We start from the raw sequence: 17,928 nt of genomic DNA, 5'->3' as shown, positions 1-17,928 counted from the left end.
TCCTAGGTGGGGGGGGACACTGCTGCTGTACCCTTGAGCAAGGTACTTTACCTAGATTGCTCCAGAAAAAACTCAACTATATAAATGGGGAATTGTATGTAAAAAATAATGTGATATCTTATAACAATTGTAAGTCGCGCTGGATAAGGGCACATGCTAAGAAAATAATAATAAATAGACACACCCCCACCCCCAGTGAGCTGATTAATTCAGCGTGGCTTTGTCAAGCAGGTTACAACAATGGGCAAAGCAGGCAGTGCACTTTATGAAGACAGGCAGAACGAAGCTCTTGCTATTCCTTATTCAATGCTGCCATCGTGTGGCCATTTAGTAGAACTGTTGATTTTAATAAAGATAATTTTCTTTAATTTAAAAAAAAAAAGTTTTATCTTAACACAGCTCAGTTGCCCATTGTAATGACTCGGACTAACCTTACCACTAAACAAAGACATTTCCGATACATTCTTAAAATCATAATAATAATCACAATAAATAAAACACAAAAAATAATGACAATGTACAGGAAATAGACTTTATATCACAGTGCAGAGCTGTGACAAGATGAAGGGAGCTTGAGGTTGTTCAGTCTAAAGCACTTCCCATTGTAGATAAAAAAAAAAAAAAAAATCAATCTCACGCCAGGCTGAGAACGGAGCTGCTTTTGTTTTGTTTAATTCCTTGTTTGTTGGTAACGCAAAAGCTCACAGCCAGACAAGTACAGCAGCAGACTTCATTAAAACACACACAATAAACGGTACAGTACATGCTGTAGTTACGGACTCTAGAGCTGTGTGTTTAAGATGCAGTGATTTGCGGTTCCAAACCCCCATAAGAGGCTGTGTGCTCCAGTGGGCAAAGAAAAGGGCTTGCAGGGAAATAGGCATCACACATGCTTTCATTTTTTAATTGTTATTTGTCAAATAGCGAGTTAGAGATCATGTACATTTCCTTTACTTGTTTTTTTAAACACAACTTCACCGTCAAAAAGTACATTTTCCAACACAGATTCTCAAATAAATAAAGTCCATCATTATTGCAGGGAAGACTGCAAGACAAACTTGCAGGTCCTCTTCAAAGATTAACAAATGGCTAAAACACACAAGTCCATTGTCCCAGCCCCAAACAAACTTCTGCAGCAGTGAGCTGGACAGCTGACCAGGGGATGCACATGGATGCAAATGCATGCACATGGATTAGGGAGTGGTAAACATGTAGAAAACAGAAAGTACTGCTTAGAGGAGAAACCTCAAAATGGAGCAAGGTAACCAGTGGTGTACCACAGGGATCAGTATTGGGTCCTCTGCTATTCCTAATCTACATTAATTATTTAGATTCTGGTATAGTAAGCAAACTTGTTAAATCTGCAGACGACACAAAAATAGGAGTGGCAAACACTGTTGCAGCAGCAAAGGTCATTCAAAATGATCTAGACAGCATTCAGACCTGGGCAGACACATGACAAATGAAATTTAATAGAGAAAAGTGTAAAGTATTGCATGCAGGCAATAAAAACGTGCATTACAAATATCATATGGGAGATACTGAAATTGAAGAAGGGAACTATGAAAAAGACCTAGGAGTTTATGTTGACTCAGAAATGTCTTCCTCTAGACAATGTGGGGAAGCTATAAAAAAAATGCCAACAAGATGCTTGGATATATTGTGAGGAGTGTTGAATGTAAATCAAGGGAAGTAATGTTAAAATTTTACAATGAATTAGTAAGACCTCACCTAGAATATTGTGTTCAGTTCTGGTCACCTTGTTACAAAAAGGATATTGCTGCTCTAGAAAGAGTGCAAAGAAGAGCAACCAGAATTATCCCGGGTTTAAAAGGCATGTCATATACAGACAGGCTAAAAGAATTGAATCTATTCAGTCTTGAACAAAGACGACTACAGGGCGATCTGATTCAAACATTCAAAATCCTAAAAGGTAGACAATGTCGACCCAGGGGACTTCTTTGACCTGAAAAAAGAAACAAGGACCAGGGGTCACAAATGGAGATTAGATAAAGGGGCATTCAGAACAGAAAATAGGAGGCACTTTTTTACACAGAGAATTGTGAGGGTCTGGAACCAACTCCCCAGTAATGTTGTTGAAGCTGACACCCTGGGATCCTTCAAGAAGCTGCTTGATGAGATTCTGGGATCAATAAGCTACTAACAACCAAACAAGCAAAGATGGGCTGAATGGCCTCCTCTCATTTGTAAACTTTCTTATGTTCATATGTTCTAAAAGTAGACAAAAGTAAGGCAGGGCTACAGTTTGATTAAAGGGGAGGTTCACTGCATGGCTTTTTATTTTTATCTGCCCGTGTACTATGTTGGTGCGTGTTCGTGCCACTGTCTTTTCGTATGAACTTTAAAATGTGTGATCGACGACTGTTTCAATGGTAAACTGTTTTAAACCCCTGTCTTTTTATGTTTCTATAACATCGATGTCAATCTGATGTAGTTTATGTGTGATCGCGGAGATTTATTTATATATTAAATGATTTTACATGTCAAAATGTTGTCAATCTTTAATCAAACTTAAAATGTTTCAGTAATATAATGACATGCTGCATCCATAATATTATTAGCAGGGCAAGTCATTTTATACATTTTAATATTAGTATAGCTAATATTTTAAATTGTGATAATTCACTTTAATTCAATATACTGTATCTCTTTCTCGTTACATGTCTTATTGGTTGTTGCACTACAGGGATTTACCATTTTAAAATGATGCCGATATATAGTAGCCTGCCAAAATGTTTTTCCAATATTATAACAGCAAGAGAACATTCAAAGAGGAGGTTAAATGTCTAAGAGACACAAATGGCAAAATCATAGATGAAGAAAAAAAAATAGCAAATATATTAAATGATTACTTTTCACAGGTTTTTACAAAGGAGGACACGGACAACATGCCCCACATGTCGACCTGTTCCTATCCAGTTTTAAATAACTTTAGCATAACAGAGGCAGAAGTGTTAAAGGGACTAGGAGCTCTTAAAATAAACAAATCCCCTGGGCCGGATGAGATCCTCCCAATAGTACTCAAAGAAATGAAAGAAGTTATTTACAAACCGCTAACCAAGATCATGCAACAGTCTCTTGACACAGGGGTTGTACCAACAGACTGGAAAATAGCAAATGTAATACCAATCCACAAAAAGGGAGACAAAACCGAACCAGGTAACTACAGACCAATAAGCCTGACTTCTATTATATGTAAACTTATGGAAACTATAATAAGATCCAAAATGGAAAATTACTTATATGGTAACAATATCCTGGGAGACAGCCAGCATGGTTTTAGGAAAGGGAGATCATGTCTAACCAACCTACTTGACTTTTTTGAGGATGCAACATTGAAAATGGATAACTGCAAAGCATACGACATGGTTTATTTAGATTTCCAGAAAGCATTTGACAAAGTCCCGCATAAAAGATTAATTCTCAAACTGAACGCAGTAGGGATTCAAGGAAATGCATGCACATGGATTAGGGAGTGGTTAACAGGTAGAAAACAGAAAGTACTGATTAGAGGAGAAACCTCGAAATGGAGTGAGGTAACCAGTGGTGTACCACAGGGATCAGTATTAGGTCCTCTGCTATTCCTAATCTACATTAATGATTTAGACTCTGATATAGTAAGCAAACTCGTTAAATTTGCAGACGACACAAAAATAGGAGGAGTGGCAGACACTGTTGAAGCAGCAAAGGTCATTCAAAATGATCTAGACAGCATTCAAAATTGGGCAGACACATGGCAAATGAAATTTAATAGAGAAAAGTGTAAAGTATTGCATGCGGGCAATAAAAATGTGCATTATAAATATCATATGGGAGATAGTGAAATTGAAGAAGGGAACTATGAAAAAGACCTAGGAGTTTATGTTGACTCAGAAATGTCTTCATCTAGACAATGTGGGGAAGCTATAAAAAAGGCTAACAAGATGCTTGGATATATTGTGAGAAGTGTTGAATTTAAATCAAGGGAAGTAATGTTAAAACTCTACAATGCATTAGTAAGACCTCACCTAGAATATTGTGTTCAGTTCTGGTCACCTCGTTACAAAAAGGATATTGCTGCTCTAGAAAGAGTGCAAAGAAGAGCAACCAGAATTATCCCAGGTTTAAAAGGCATGTCGTATGCAGACAGGCTAAAAGAATTGAATCTATTCAGTCTTGAACAAAGAAGACTACGCGGCGATCTGATTCAAACATTCAAAATCCTAAAAGGTATAGACAATGTCAACCCGGGGGACTTCTTTGACTTGAAAAAAGAAAAAAGGACCAGGGGTCATAAATGGAGATTAGATAAAGGGGCATTCAGAACAGAAAATAGGAGGCACTTTTTTACACAGAGAATTGTGAGGGTCTGGAACCAACTCCCCAGTAATGTTGTTGAAGCTGACACCCTGGGATCCTTCAAGAAGCTGCTTGATGAGATTCTGGGATCAATAAGCTACTAACAACCAAACGAGCAAGATGGGCTGAATGGCCTCCTCTCGTTTGTAAACTTTCTTATGTTCTTATGTTCTTATATACTGTATGATCTCTCTCACAACACAAAATCATGGTTGGTATTGAACTACAGGTATTTACCACGGTTTAGCAAAGACGTTAACTCTTTAGATTTTAATTAATGAATGTATTGTTTCTTCCCAAACTTGTAATTGAAACACATGCACTATGATAACCAGTTTCCTGTTCATTTTCTGTCCTTTATTATACAAAATACTGTATGTAAAATAAATGAAAGAACAAATATCAAATAATAATACTGTATTAGCAACGTTTTTCAAGTACATCCTGTGATTGATGTGCTCCGTGGCCTAGTTAGTGATCGCAGCATGGAGCTTAATGTTTTCCATGATTGAAACTCATGCTTTAACTTTTGGACAATCGCTCGCATACCTGCTGTCCAAACTGTAGTGCTTCCCAAAACAAAAACACCTCCAGAAATGCAAAATAACGTCAATACGCAACACGTTTTGCTAGTTAACGTTTGTTACACAAACAGAAATACACAATCAGAAATGTACAATCGTACAATTCATTTTAAATGATTTATTTGCTGCTAATATATATTACAGCGATATTCACATTCCCTTATCTAGCGTAATGCTGTCGAATGTATCCGATCTACATGTTAATGTAAATTATACGTACAAAAGTCATTTTAAATTATGCATTTTTGTTAGGCTAATATATCGGATCTAAAGCGATATTCACATCATCTTATCAAGCAGCATACTGATGAATAAATCCGATCTACTAATTGATATAAATTATACCTACAAAATGAATTTTAAATTATTTATTTTTCATTAACATATCCGATCAACTTATTTCCTGGCTCGATCTACTTATTTCCTAGCCTAGGCTCGGTTACATTAGAAACAATGGAACCTCCCCTTTAAATTCTAGAGCTTGATCAACATATTTCCTGGGACAACGGCAACAGCAGACTCCAAACTGGGCTCTCATCTCATGCATCGATTCAACAATATGTAATCGCAGCTCGGGAAATTTAAGGGCAGAGGATGGATAAATGGATTGATTGTTGCTCCACTACTCCTCACTGTCTGCTACAGCACTGCGCACACTGGATACATGAGGAACTGACAATGTTGATGAACCTGTGCAAGCTGTGACCTGCAGGTTACTGTAGTCATGAATTAACCAGCTGACACTCGCAATGCAAGATGAGCACGTCCACACTGTCAGCTACATGTGAACTAACATGCTGAACTACATAAAGAAATGCTCCAGCCAGCATCCCATTCGTCACGAGAAGCTAGTCCTGATTCTCAGGTACAAACGCCCTCACACAATGTCAAGGGCAGACAGGCAGACTCTGCAGGACACTGTCCCTTAAAAGCGGCTCCAGGGCTCAGAGTCACAGGAGCGAGCCACACTGACCCTGACACTCACCACTACAAGGCACCTCTCCTCAAGAAAGAACCAGAATTGAAACGACTTCTCTTAAGTTCTGGATGTCACTCAGGCACACAGCCACACACTCCAGGAATCTGTCAAAGACAACAATAACGACCAAGCGAATGACATTCTATCAACTGCAGAGCAAACACTGGTCATGGAACGACCTTCAAAAGCATATCAAACTATCTCATTATTAACAGATTAAAAAAAATCAGGGGGGAAATTTTATTTCTGATAAATGTACTTGTTTTAATTAATTTTAAAGTTGCAAATAATCCAATGGAATGTCCTGATTAATTACTGTTTCATGGTATTATTATTTTTGAAATGTTTCTGTTAATCTGTTAATGTGTGTGATTGTTTCTGTATTGCTGCCTGTGGCAATGTGCCCCGCCCCTGTGTGCATATTATGTGTTGTATGTTGTGTGCGTGTGTTAATGTTGGTGTATAGTCACTGGTACACGGGATATAAACGGGTCTGTGTTTCACGTGTAGCTAAAAATGTAGATTTATATTTAGGCACGAGGAGGGCACAAATCACTTCACGTGCTGGTTAAATGTAATATGTGAGCACGGGGTTGCACGTAATTAATTCACGTGCTGGGATTCAAGTGAATAATTAATTAGTAATTGAATCCCAGCACAACAGTATATATAGACACATTTTCCTTCACTCGGGGTTGGGTGTTCGAGAGTGGAGAACGGGTGAGAGAGAAGGAGAACGTAAAAGTGAAGTCAAATAATAATCTAGAAGTGTTTGTACTCACCGTGTTTGTTTGTCTCTCTGTGCACCGTTTGTTAACTGTTTAGTATGTTTTGTTTGTCTATTTATTTTGGCGCAAGTGCCGTGTCCTGTTTTGTGTTTAAAACCTTTTATTTTCTGTTCTGTTTATTAAATGCTGAGCAAAGCATTCGCTCAGCTTCACCAAACCACACATCTCTGTCTGTTTATTTCATGCTTCTGGTCTGACGCTACCCAATCCGGCCGTGTCTGTGACACTGCCCTATTGGTCAGATCTGTCTCCAAAAAGAGATTTTGAATCTTAAAAAGACTTCCTGGTTAAATAAAGGTTTTAAAAAAAACAAAAAAACATGATCCAAAATACAGTGACCCTGTGTGGCAGTGACCCTGTGTGGCAGTGACCCACAGTGCAGCACAAACACCCCTCATGACAGATCAGTGACCCACAGTGCAGCATAAACACCCCTCATGACAGATCAGTGACCCACAGTGTAGCACAAACACCCCTCATGACAGATCAGTGACCCACAATGCAGCACAAACACCCCACATGACAGATCAGTGAAACACAGTGCAGCCCAAACACCCCTCATGACAGATCAGTGCAGCACAAACACCCCACATGACAGATCAGTGACCCACAGTGCAGCACAAACACCCCTCATGACAGATCAGTGACCCACAGTGCAGCACAAACACCCCTCATGACAGATCAGTGACCCACAGTGCAGCACAAACACCCCTCATGACAGATCAGTGACCCACAGTGCAGCACAAACACCCCACATGTCAGATCAGTGACCCACAGTGCAGCACAAACACCCCACATGACAGATCAGTGACCCACAGTGCAGCACAAACACCCCTCATGACAGATCAGTGACCCACAGTGCAGCACAAACACCCCACATGGCAGATCAGTGACCCACAGTGCAGCACAAACACCCCACATGACAGATCAGTGACCCACAGTGCAGCACAAACACCCCTCATGCCAGATCAGTGACCCACAGTGCAGCACAAACACCCCTCATGCCAGATCAGTGACCCACAGTGCAGCACAAACACCCCTCATGACAGATCAGTGAAACACAAACACCCCACATGACAGATCAGTGACCCACAGTGCAGCACAAACACCCCTCATGCCAGATCAGTGACCCACAGTGCAGCACAAACACCCCTCATGACAGATCAGTGCAGCACAAACACCCCACATGACAGATCAGTGAAACACAGTGCAGCACAAACACCCCTCATGACAGATCAGTGACCCACAATGCAGCACAAACACCCCACATGACAGATCAGTGCAGCACAAACACCCCACATGACAGATCAGTGAAACAGTGCAGCACAAACACCCCTCATGACAGATCAGTGACCCACAATGCAGCACAAACACCCCTCATGACAGATCAGTGCAGCACAAACACCCCACATGACAGATCAGTGAAACACAGTGCAGCACAAACACCCCTCATGACAGATCAGTGACCCACAATGCAGCACAAACACCCCTCATGACAGATCAGTGCAGCACAAACACCCCACATGACAGATCAGTGAAACACAGTGCAGCACAAACACCCCACATGACAGATCAGTGACCCACAATGCAGCACAAACACCCCTCATGACAGATCAGTGCAGCACAAACACCCCACATGACAGATCAGTGAAACACAGTGCAGCACAAACACCCCTCATGACAGATCAGTGACCCACAATGCAGCACAAACACCCCACATGACAGATCAGTGCAGCACAAACACCCCACATGATAGATGAGTGACCCACAGTGCAGCACAAACACCCCACATGACAGATCAGTGCAGCACAAACACCCCACATGACAGATCAGTGAAACACAGTGCAGCACAAACACCCCTCATGACAGATCAGTGCAGCACAAACACCCCACATGATAGATGAGTGACCCACAGTGCAGCACAAACACCCCTCATGACAGATCAGTGCAGCACAAACACCCCACATGACAGATCAGTGAAACACAGTGCAGCACAAACACCCCTCATGACAGATCAGTGACCCACAATGCAGCACAAACACCCCACATGACAGATCAGTGAAACACAAACACCCCACATGACAGATCAGTGACCCACAGTGCAGCACAAACACCCCTCATGACAGATCAGTGACCCTCAGTGCAGCACAAACACCCCTCATGCCAGATCAGTGACCCACAGTGCAGCACAAACACCCCTCATGACAGATCAGTGACCCACAATGCAGCTCAAACACCCCACATGACAGATCAGTGAAACACAAACACCCCACATGACAGATCAGTGACCCACAGTGCAGCACAAACACCCCTCATGACAGATCAGTGACCCTCAGTGCAGCAGAAACACCCCTCATGACAGATCAGTGACCCACAGTGCAGCACAAACACCCCACATGACAGATCAGTGACCCGCAGTGCAGCACAAACACCCCTCATGACAGATCAGTGACCCACAGTTCAGCACAAACACCCCTCGTGACAGATCAGTGACCCACAGTGCAGCACAAACACCCCTCATGACAGATCAGTGACCCACAATGCAGCTCAAACACCCCACATGACAGATCAGTGAAACACATACACCCCACATGACAGATCAGTGACCCACAGTGCAGCACAAACACCCCTCATGACAGATCAGTGACCCACAGTGCAGCACAAACACCCCACATGACAGATCAGTGACCCACAGTGCAGCACAAACACCCCACATGACAGATCAGTGACCCGCAGTGCAGCACAAACACCCCTCATGACAGATCAGTGACCCACAGTTCAGCACAAACACCCCTCGTGACAGATCAGAGACCCACAGTGCAGCACAAACACCCCACATGACAGATCAGTGACCCACAGTGCAGCACAAACACCCCACATGACAGATCAGTGACCCACAGTGCAGCACAAACACCCCTCATGACAGATCAGTGACCCACACTGCAGCACAAACACCCCTCATGACAGATCAGTGACCCACAGTGCAGCACAAACACCCCTCATGACAGATCAGTGACCCACAGTGCAGCACAAACACCCCTCATGACAGATCAGTGACCCTCAGTGCAGCACAAACACCCCTCATGACAGATCAGTGAAACACATAAAATACTTTCAATTACTCAGCATTTCCAATTACTAGCATTGACTATTGCTAAGGCCAAAACTGTTCTACCACGACACTAGATAAGAACACATATATACATGTATTGATATATACATACATTATATATATATATATATATATATATATATATATATATGTGTGTGTGTGTGTGTGTGCAGATGTTGTGGTAAAGTAATTCAATGTTCAAGTCATTGTTTATGGAGTAATGGGTGGTTTTGTTGTCTAATTAAATCCACCTGTATTATCAAATCATGCAAACTAAACTATTTACATTATGAAAAGTGGAGTTCATTATCTTAAGCCAAGTCTTCCAACTTGATACATTCAAAACTTCACCTGAAAATAAGATACAAGATCACTGTGCAAACATCCCACAGCAGCATGCTTTAAATGAACAAGCATGCCCTGTGAATGCCAGTGGTGTCTCCCCTACAGTGCAGCGTGCTTTAAATGAACAAGCATGCCCTGTGAATGCCAGCGGTGTCTCCCCTGCAGTGCAGCGTGCTTTAAATGAACAAGCATGCCCTGTGAATGCCAGCGGTCTCTCCCCTGCAGTGCAGCGTGCTTTAAATGAACAAGCATGCCCTGTGAATGCCAGCGGTCTCTCCCCTGCAGTGCAGCATGCGTACAGCCAGTGGCATCACAGTACAGTAGATCACTCACATTACAAGACAAATCCACAAACAGCAGCCTTCAGAGAGTCCCTCCACTGCGATGACTTTGTTATTTCACATGCAGACACGGTGCTGTCTCCCATACCTGCTCACAACGGCAAAACCAAAACCACATGAAAAGGATACTTCTCTCATCAGGCCCCATATTCAATGTGTCACTTCATCACCTAAAATATAAAAAAAAAATTAAGCAATCTATAAATGCTTTCAGCCTAGTTGGACATTATATACAACTTTACCTGTCCCACAAGTGTCCCCCAAAAAATACATAGCATGCACCGCAAGTTGAAAGAGGCAGCATTAATCCTTACAATAGTTGCAGGGAAGAACAACTTCTGCGTTAATTAACTGCATTGAAATCAAGACAATCACGGATATAAAGAATCATTAAATACAATCACAAGTGTTACTAACTACCTTAACAAACAGTTACTCCGGGTTCAAATACAGTCAGCACTCTTTATTGCCACTCAATATTATTTTGAAAATATCACTTGCCAAAAGAGACGACATGTGGCACTGTAATACAGAACATACTTTTAAATCCGGTGTGCATTGTAGCAGTGTGTGTGTGTGTGTGTGTGTGTATATATAGTAGTGTGAGTGTTTATTGTGTTCAGGTTACCTTGTGTAGCTGCTCCAGACTCTCACTGTGTGTGTGTGTGTGTGTGTGTGTGTGTGTGTGTAGCAGTGTGTGTGTTTATTGTGTTCAGGTTACCTTGTGTAGCTGCTTCAGACTCTCACTCTGTGTGTGTGTGTGTGTGTGTAGCAGTGTGTGTGTTTATTGTGTTCAATTTACCTTGTGTAGCTGCTGCAGACTCTCACTGTGTGTGTGTGTGTCTGTGTGTGTGTGTATAGCAGTGTGTGTATTTGTGTTCAGGTTACCTTGTGTTGCTGCTCCAGACTCTCACTGCGTCGGCAGGGCTGAAGTGTTTGTTCAGAAGAGCAGGCAGGCTGTGCCACACTGACCCGGGGTGAGGCGAGGCGTGAGAGGAGGGGTGAGCTGTTCTGTGCTGTGCTGTGCTGTTCAGCCTACCTGCCAGCGCCTTGCCTTTGTAGAGGAGTCCCTGTTGATTGACAGGTATGTTGAGCCTGTCAGAGACCAGACTCCAGACTGTGGAGACCTTCTCATCCTCACAGACCTGTCAAGAGACAAGAACACACAGACACACAGTGAGGGGATGAGCATTAAACACTGAAACTACATCTTCATCAGTACGCAAGCCTCGAGTGAAGCGACATCCCTCATCTGCCACCATGCAAATGCACTTAGTGTCATTTCAAACGGGATTGAGATTATTATGCTCAAGAGCTAAAAGGCAATAACAACGTACGCTTAGAAATAATAAAACAATGTTTTTAAGAAAGCCCTCAGGACACGTGACGACATCCCCTCCTTGACAACGTCCTGTCCTCCTGTAGGAAGTGTCTCTTTACCTCAGCAATACCTGAGCTGGGAAGGTACACATTTTAAAGGGCCTTGATTTCCAGCAATGCAGTTCAACCCACTCTGTGATGTTTTATGTTCTGTTATCAAACAACCGCTGACTTGCCCAATCGTAGAAAGTAGAAGTAGAAAATGTGGTTTGTCTTACCAAACACACACAATGCGAACAGTCAGTCAATATGTAGCGGTATTGTGAAGCGGGATGTGGGGCTGCTCAATGCCTTGCTCACTGGGTGTGCTTCTATTCTTTTAAACAAAGTAAGGAGAGGAGAGGAGAGGGGGAGGAGAGAGACACAGAGTCACAACTACACGCTGCTCTACACCTGCATTTCAGAGTGTGTGTGCTGCAGCTGTGATTGTGTGTGCGTCTCGGTGTCACTGTACAGCTGTGTCTGTGTGTGTCTGTATAACATTGTACATCTGCTGCAGCTAGGATTGTGTGTGTAGCCGTGTTTATTGTGTTCAATTTACCTTGTGTAGCTGCTCCAGCCTCTCACTGTGTGTGTGTTTGTGTGTGTCTGTGTGTGTGTGTGTGTTTGTGTTCAGGTTACCTTGTGTTGCTGCTCCAGACTCTCACTGCGTCGGCAGGGCTGAAGTGTTTGTTCAGAAGAGCAGGCAGGCTGTGCCACACTGACCCGGGGTGAGGCGAGGAGTGAGAGGAGGGATGAGGTGAGGGGTGAGAGGAGGGGTGAGCTGTGCTGTGCTGTGCTGTTCAGCCTACCTGCCAGCGCCTTGCCTTTGTAGAGGAGTCCCTGTTGATTGACAGGTATGTTGAGCCTGTCAGAGACCAGACTCCAGACTGTGGAGACCTTCTCATCCTCACAGACCTGTCAAGAGACAAGAACACACAGACACACAGTGAGGGGATGAGCATTAAACACTGAAACTACATCTTCATCCTCACCGGACAGGCAAGAGACAAGAACACACACACACACACACACACACACACACACACACAGACACACTGACACACACACACACACACACTGACACACTGACACACACACACACTGACACACACACACACACACACAGTATCAGAGCAATCTAGCGAGTATTGTCAAGAGCAAAAACACACTTTCATAAAAACTGCTGCTTTTGTATTATTATGGTCTGTATGTGTGGCATGCTATAGAAATGTATTGTGTTTTTTTCTTTTTTTGTGCTCTGTACTGTACAGTGCTTTGTGAAACGCTTGTACAAAAATCGCTATATAAATGCAATAAAAAATAAATAAATAAATAAATACACTGGAAGTGCTTCACATTGTCACAGAACAGTATTATGAATTTTCTCTTGGTCTACAGACATAATATTGTCTGAGAATTATTTCTCAGTCTCACAGATGAAGCGACATTTAATACAAGTGCAGAAAAAAATGTGTCAATTTAAACACAATAGCAACACTGAGGTGAAGAGACAAGCCCAACACATTTCTCTTAGAGGTAGTCGAGCAAAGCAAGAGGCGAGGACGGACACATCTGCTGGAAACGCATGGATTTGAATTTGTTACCAGGTTCAGTATTCCCCTCACGTGTGCAGGAGTGACGGCAGGCAGAAGAACGCTGTGTGTTGTGTGTGGAGAGAGTTCGGGTGCGTTCACGACACGCAGCCTTCCGTCATTCTGCGCAGAATCCGCACAGAATCGGAGCAAGTAGCCAAGGAATTTTCCGAATCTTTGCAGAATCTGCGCAGACTTAGCAAAGTCTGCCTCTCGTGAACGCACCCCCTGTAGTCTGAAATCGTGGGTCACGTGATTACGAGGCACACACTGACAAACCCCACACATTGTGTGTTTTCAGTTTATATCTTGTTAAAACAGAAAACTATATTAATTAAAACAATAAACTCCACACAAATTCATAAACAACACAGTGAATTCTAATCAGAAATTACAGTTTAAGTGACTAATGTAATGCAACCACCATGGATCCCAAAATGATAGATACAGATTGGCCAACAATCAATGCTGCAGGGAAACAAGAACAACAATATAATAAACAGCGACGTCACTCCTTCAGAACTCGTGTGCAGCGAACTCCCAACAATAAAAAGAAATTAACACACACCCGGTGACATTAAAACCATGACGAGGCAACAACCTCGTGTGTGCACAATAAAGCATTAGCAGGGGCAATCAGATAAATCATCCATAGCAAAAAACAACACAGCAACATTAATTTGCGGTCCATTGTCGGACTGGGTCCGACATTGCAATTATTCCTCACAGGTCCTTTGTCGGACTGGGTCCGACATCATTATAGCAACGCAATAAACGCGTGTTTAGTCGTTTTTTCTCCGGAAAAAGCCGAGACAACCATTCAATTGCCGAGTGGGAGCGACAGGAGCCGAAACAAGTCGAGAAAAAAAAAAAAAAGGCGTATCTCATGAATAGTCATATATGGTATCAGGTATCAGATAACGGGGCGTTCATAGTAAACAAGCTGGCTGAGTGCGTCAGCGCACAGAGACTATATCATGGACATTTGTAGAGATTTTTTCAGATGTTATAGTAATAAAATAATGACTTGGATCGCATTATTGAGGAGTTTGGTGATAAAACGAGTGATCCAGAGATGATCGATCGGTATGTACGACTATTATTATTACTATTATTATTATTATTATTATTATTATTATGATTATTATTATTATTTATTTCTTACATAGGTAAACGCTATAGCAAACGAAAGGGTGGGGCGGGGCTGGAGATTCCTAGTGAGTGCTTTGTTGATATGCAGGGCCATTTAAACCCGTTTGACTGAAAAAAAATACTTTTAAACAGCGCGTCTAAAATTAACTGCGCGTGTGAAAACCTGACGTGCCTGTTGCGCACTTAATAAATGGACTGCAAAGGGTTAAAACAAACACAGAAAACGGAGGCTGGCGCGCTTTCGATTATGACAAACAAAAAGGATGAGATGAAGCCGTACAGCCAAAAAACAAGCCCCTTAAACAGGTATAAATAACAATACGGTTTTGTTTTACCTGAGGAGAATCCTATTGCGATGTGAAACTCCAGGCAAGCATGGGGGCGGACATTCTGTGAAGCGAGCATGCTGACGTAGGCTTTGTTATGACCGTGAACGCGCCTGATAGAAGTCTGTGGGGACCCTGCTTTCACTGCTCGTGCTGTGTCCTGTAGCTCAATATGCAGGGGTTATTTTTTGTTATATAAAAAAGCCGTTTTGTGGCTTTCCAAAGACGTATCATGCGTCTGGATCGGATGTTCGTAGACAAAATGATAATTGTTTACATTTGGTCAAATACAAGATTGCATGCAGTTTCCGAACATCTCCCCCTGGTGGTTAATTGCGGTGTTTACGGCAGAATAATTCAATGGGTTTCTCCATATCCCATATATTTTCATATTACCCATAATTCAATTTGTGACACTTAACTGGAAAGGTACATATATTTAAATTAAATATATATTTTTAATAATTAAAATTGTATAAAACATTGAACATATATTATCCACAAACGCCGTTTTGGTAACAATATAATATTTGAACTTATTTTAATATATAAATTAATGAGTAATAACCCTAAATTGAATTTTACGCAGTTATACGAATTATAAATAGCTATTGGAATGATGTAATTAGCATATATCCCAATTATCCTGAATTGTAAAATTACTGATTTGTGAGGAATAAATCAAAAGTTATGTGTAATATATATATATAGATCTATATTTTTTTATTTTAAAGAATTAAATTGTATAAAACATTAACCATGTAATCCTCAATGACCACTTTGGTGACAATATAATATTTTTTATCATTTTAAGATAGAAATATACTGTAATAAAACCAAACCACAAATAGACTTTGGACTAATTATATGAGTTATAAATAACAATTGAACTCTTTATATATTATATAGCAAGAGCTGTGTGGCTTGAGCTAGTGGATTGTGCTTGGTATGAGTGAAGTGGCTGAGATGAACGTGTGTGAGTAAATAAAGTGCTGAGAAAGAAGGCTGGTTGGAGAGAGAGAGAGAGAGAGAGATGGGAGCCCCCCAGGAAAGGAAAGTGGGGGGGTGGAGAGATGGGAGGAACAGAGAGGGACAATGGGGAGGGGCGCGGAGGATGAAGAGAGGCAAAGACGAGCCACGCGCGTCAAAAAGTCCAGCGCGCGCTGGACTTTTTGACGCGCGTGGCTCGTCTTTGCCTCTCTTCATCCTCCGCGCCCCTCCCCATTGGACATAGACCACCCCCCCCCCCCCCCCCCCCCGACCACTGACTCTTGACCCATGACCATTCACTTATGAGCCCTTCAACCTTTTAGGATATACATTTTATTTTCTTTTATATATTTTAACCCTTTAGACCCCTGAATAATTAAAGAACCCTTTTGGAGATTCCTTGAAATTTTGGCAAAAAACAGATTTCACTTGACTTATTGAAATAACTGTCTTGGAAATTCTATTGAAAGGAAGAGAGACTGTAGATTCTCAAACAGCAAGCTTTATTAAGATTTGCAAACCTGGAGCCTGTCACAACACTCAGTGCAGAGTCAGTTTGAGAACAAGCCCACATAACACTGCCAAACTTGTGACAGTTGGGCATGTAGCAACTTGAGCAAAACTCTTGCATACAGAGGAGACAGAGACCATATTTTTAGTAGAACAGACAGTCAAAAGGGTGGCTCAGAATTATCTTCATGACTCATAACTTCTACTTTTGCAATTGGTTGCCACATTGTAACGGTTTGAAACTAAAAGCTTCAGCCAACAGCGAATAAAACCAAAAAAAACGAGGGTCCTCAATTAACAAATTTAATGCCACACACACCAGTAAACTACACACAAGTGAATTGCAAATGATTTAAGACAAGCCCACAAATAGTAGAGGGTAAAGCAACAAACAATTTTAAAGTCAGGCAAGGAAATAAAGATATGAAATAGCCAATTACTAATATAGTAAAAAAAAACTTATAAATGCATATATATATATATATATATATATATATATATATATATATATATTACAAAAATTATCACACACATAGCACTCATGCAAAACAATGTCTCGAACAAATCAAGTCCAAAAAATAATCCAAGTAATCCAACCAAGCAAAAAAGAAACACATGCAAAAAATGGAAACAACCCCAGAATGTTCTCACCCGACTGTTTGTTTGTTTGTTTGTTGATGCTTATTCTGTAGTTCCAGTGGCAGTCCAACAGCAACAAGTTGTCCAAGAGATGCTCCAAGGTAGGTATAGTTCTTATTTAATATAATTTTCTTGTAAATAAAATCCTGAAAGCCAACTGGAACCCATTCAGAACCTGCACACAAACCACACCACCATACACAAAATGGAGGAACCCAGAACACAAAACCTGCCTCCCTTCCACCCTCTACCTGTTTAAAAAAGAACAAAGGCTCATGGGAGTTCAGCCTTCTTAAAGGGGAATCCTTAATTAAATAGATACAATAATTAAGAAGTTACCTGGCCAGGCATTTTAACTAAAGGGAGTGTTTATTTAAACACTTGTGTGGCTAGGGCAGCAGTGTGGAGTAGTGGTTAGGGCTCTGGACTCTTGACTGTAGGGTCGTGGGTTCAATCCCCGGTTGGGGACACTGTTGCTGTACTCTTGAGCAAGGTACTTTACCTAGATTGCTCCAGTAAAAACCCAACTGTATAATGGGCAATTGCATGTAAAAATAATGTAATTGGATGTAAAAATAATGTGATATCTTGTAACAATTGTAAGTTGCCCTGGATAAGGGCGTCTGCTAAGAAATAAATAATAATAATAAAATATGTGTTCTTAACATTGTTTAGAATACCTTGTTTTGTGAATTTTCTACCACATAACCATAAATGAAAAACTATGACAAATCTTTCACTACACATTTTCTTTGTTTTGAACAGGTCAAATTATTGTTTCAAATAACACAAAATTGAAAGTTTTCTAAAATAAAACCTGTTGTTTTACTGCAACAAATTTAAGCCGAT

General features: G+C 41.4%; 1 protein-coding gene across 4 annotated transcripts in view; it reads right to left on the bottom strand.

Annotated features, from left to right (window-relative positions):
* Nucleotides 1-460: 460 nt before the first annotated feature.
* LOC131697669 (ubiquitin-like protein 4A) overlaps nt 461-17,928 on the bottom strand; it is a 17,602-nt gene continuing 134 nt past the window's right edge. The window contains exons 1-6 of one of the 4 annotated variants that reach the window (XR_009307437.1): nt 17,092-17,928; nt 12,510-12,785; nt 11,397-11,653; nt 10,501-10,678; nt 5,929-6,026; nt 461-1,966 (exon numbers count right to left, since the gene is read on the bottom strand). The exon at nt 17,092-17,928 is cut by the window's right edge and continues 134 nt beyond it. Coding sequence is in view for 2 of the 4 variants with exons in the window: in XM_058988204.1 (XP_058844187.1) it covers nt 10,566-10,596; nt 11,397-11,653; nt 12,680-12,775 (384 nt within the window). In the remaining 2 variants the exon portion in view is untranslated. Of the gene's footprint in view, nt 1,967-4,287; nt 6,027-9,996; nt 10,679-11,396; nt 11,654-12,509; nt 12,786-17,091 lie in introns of those variants that run through there. The other 3 variants (XR_009307436.1, XM_058988205.1, XM_058988204.1) reach the window with 3 other exon arrangements.

This window comes from Acipenser ruthenus, chromosome 16 (assembly GCF_902713425.1).
Source record: "Acipenser ruthenus chromosome 16, fAciRut3.2 maternal haplotype, whole genome shotgun sequence".
In the NCBI taxonomy this organism is placed as follows: domain Eukaryota; kingdom Metazoa; phylum Chordata; class Actinopteri; order Acipenseriformes; family Acipenseridae; genus Acipenser; species Acipenser ruthenus.
The sequence above is the reverse complement of the archived record's forward strand: the minus strand, read 5'-3'. Positions and strand labels throughout refer to the sequence as shown.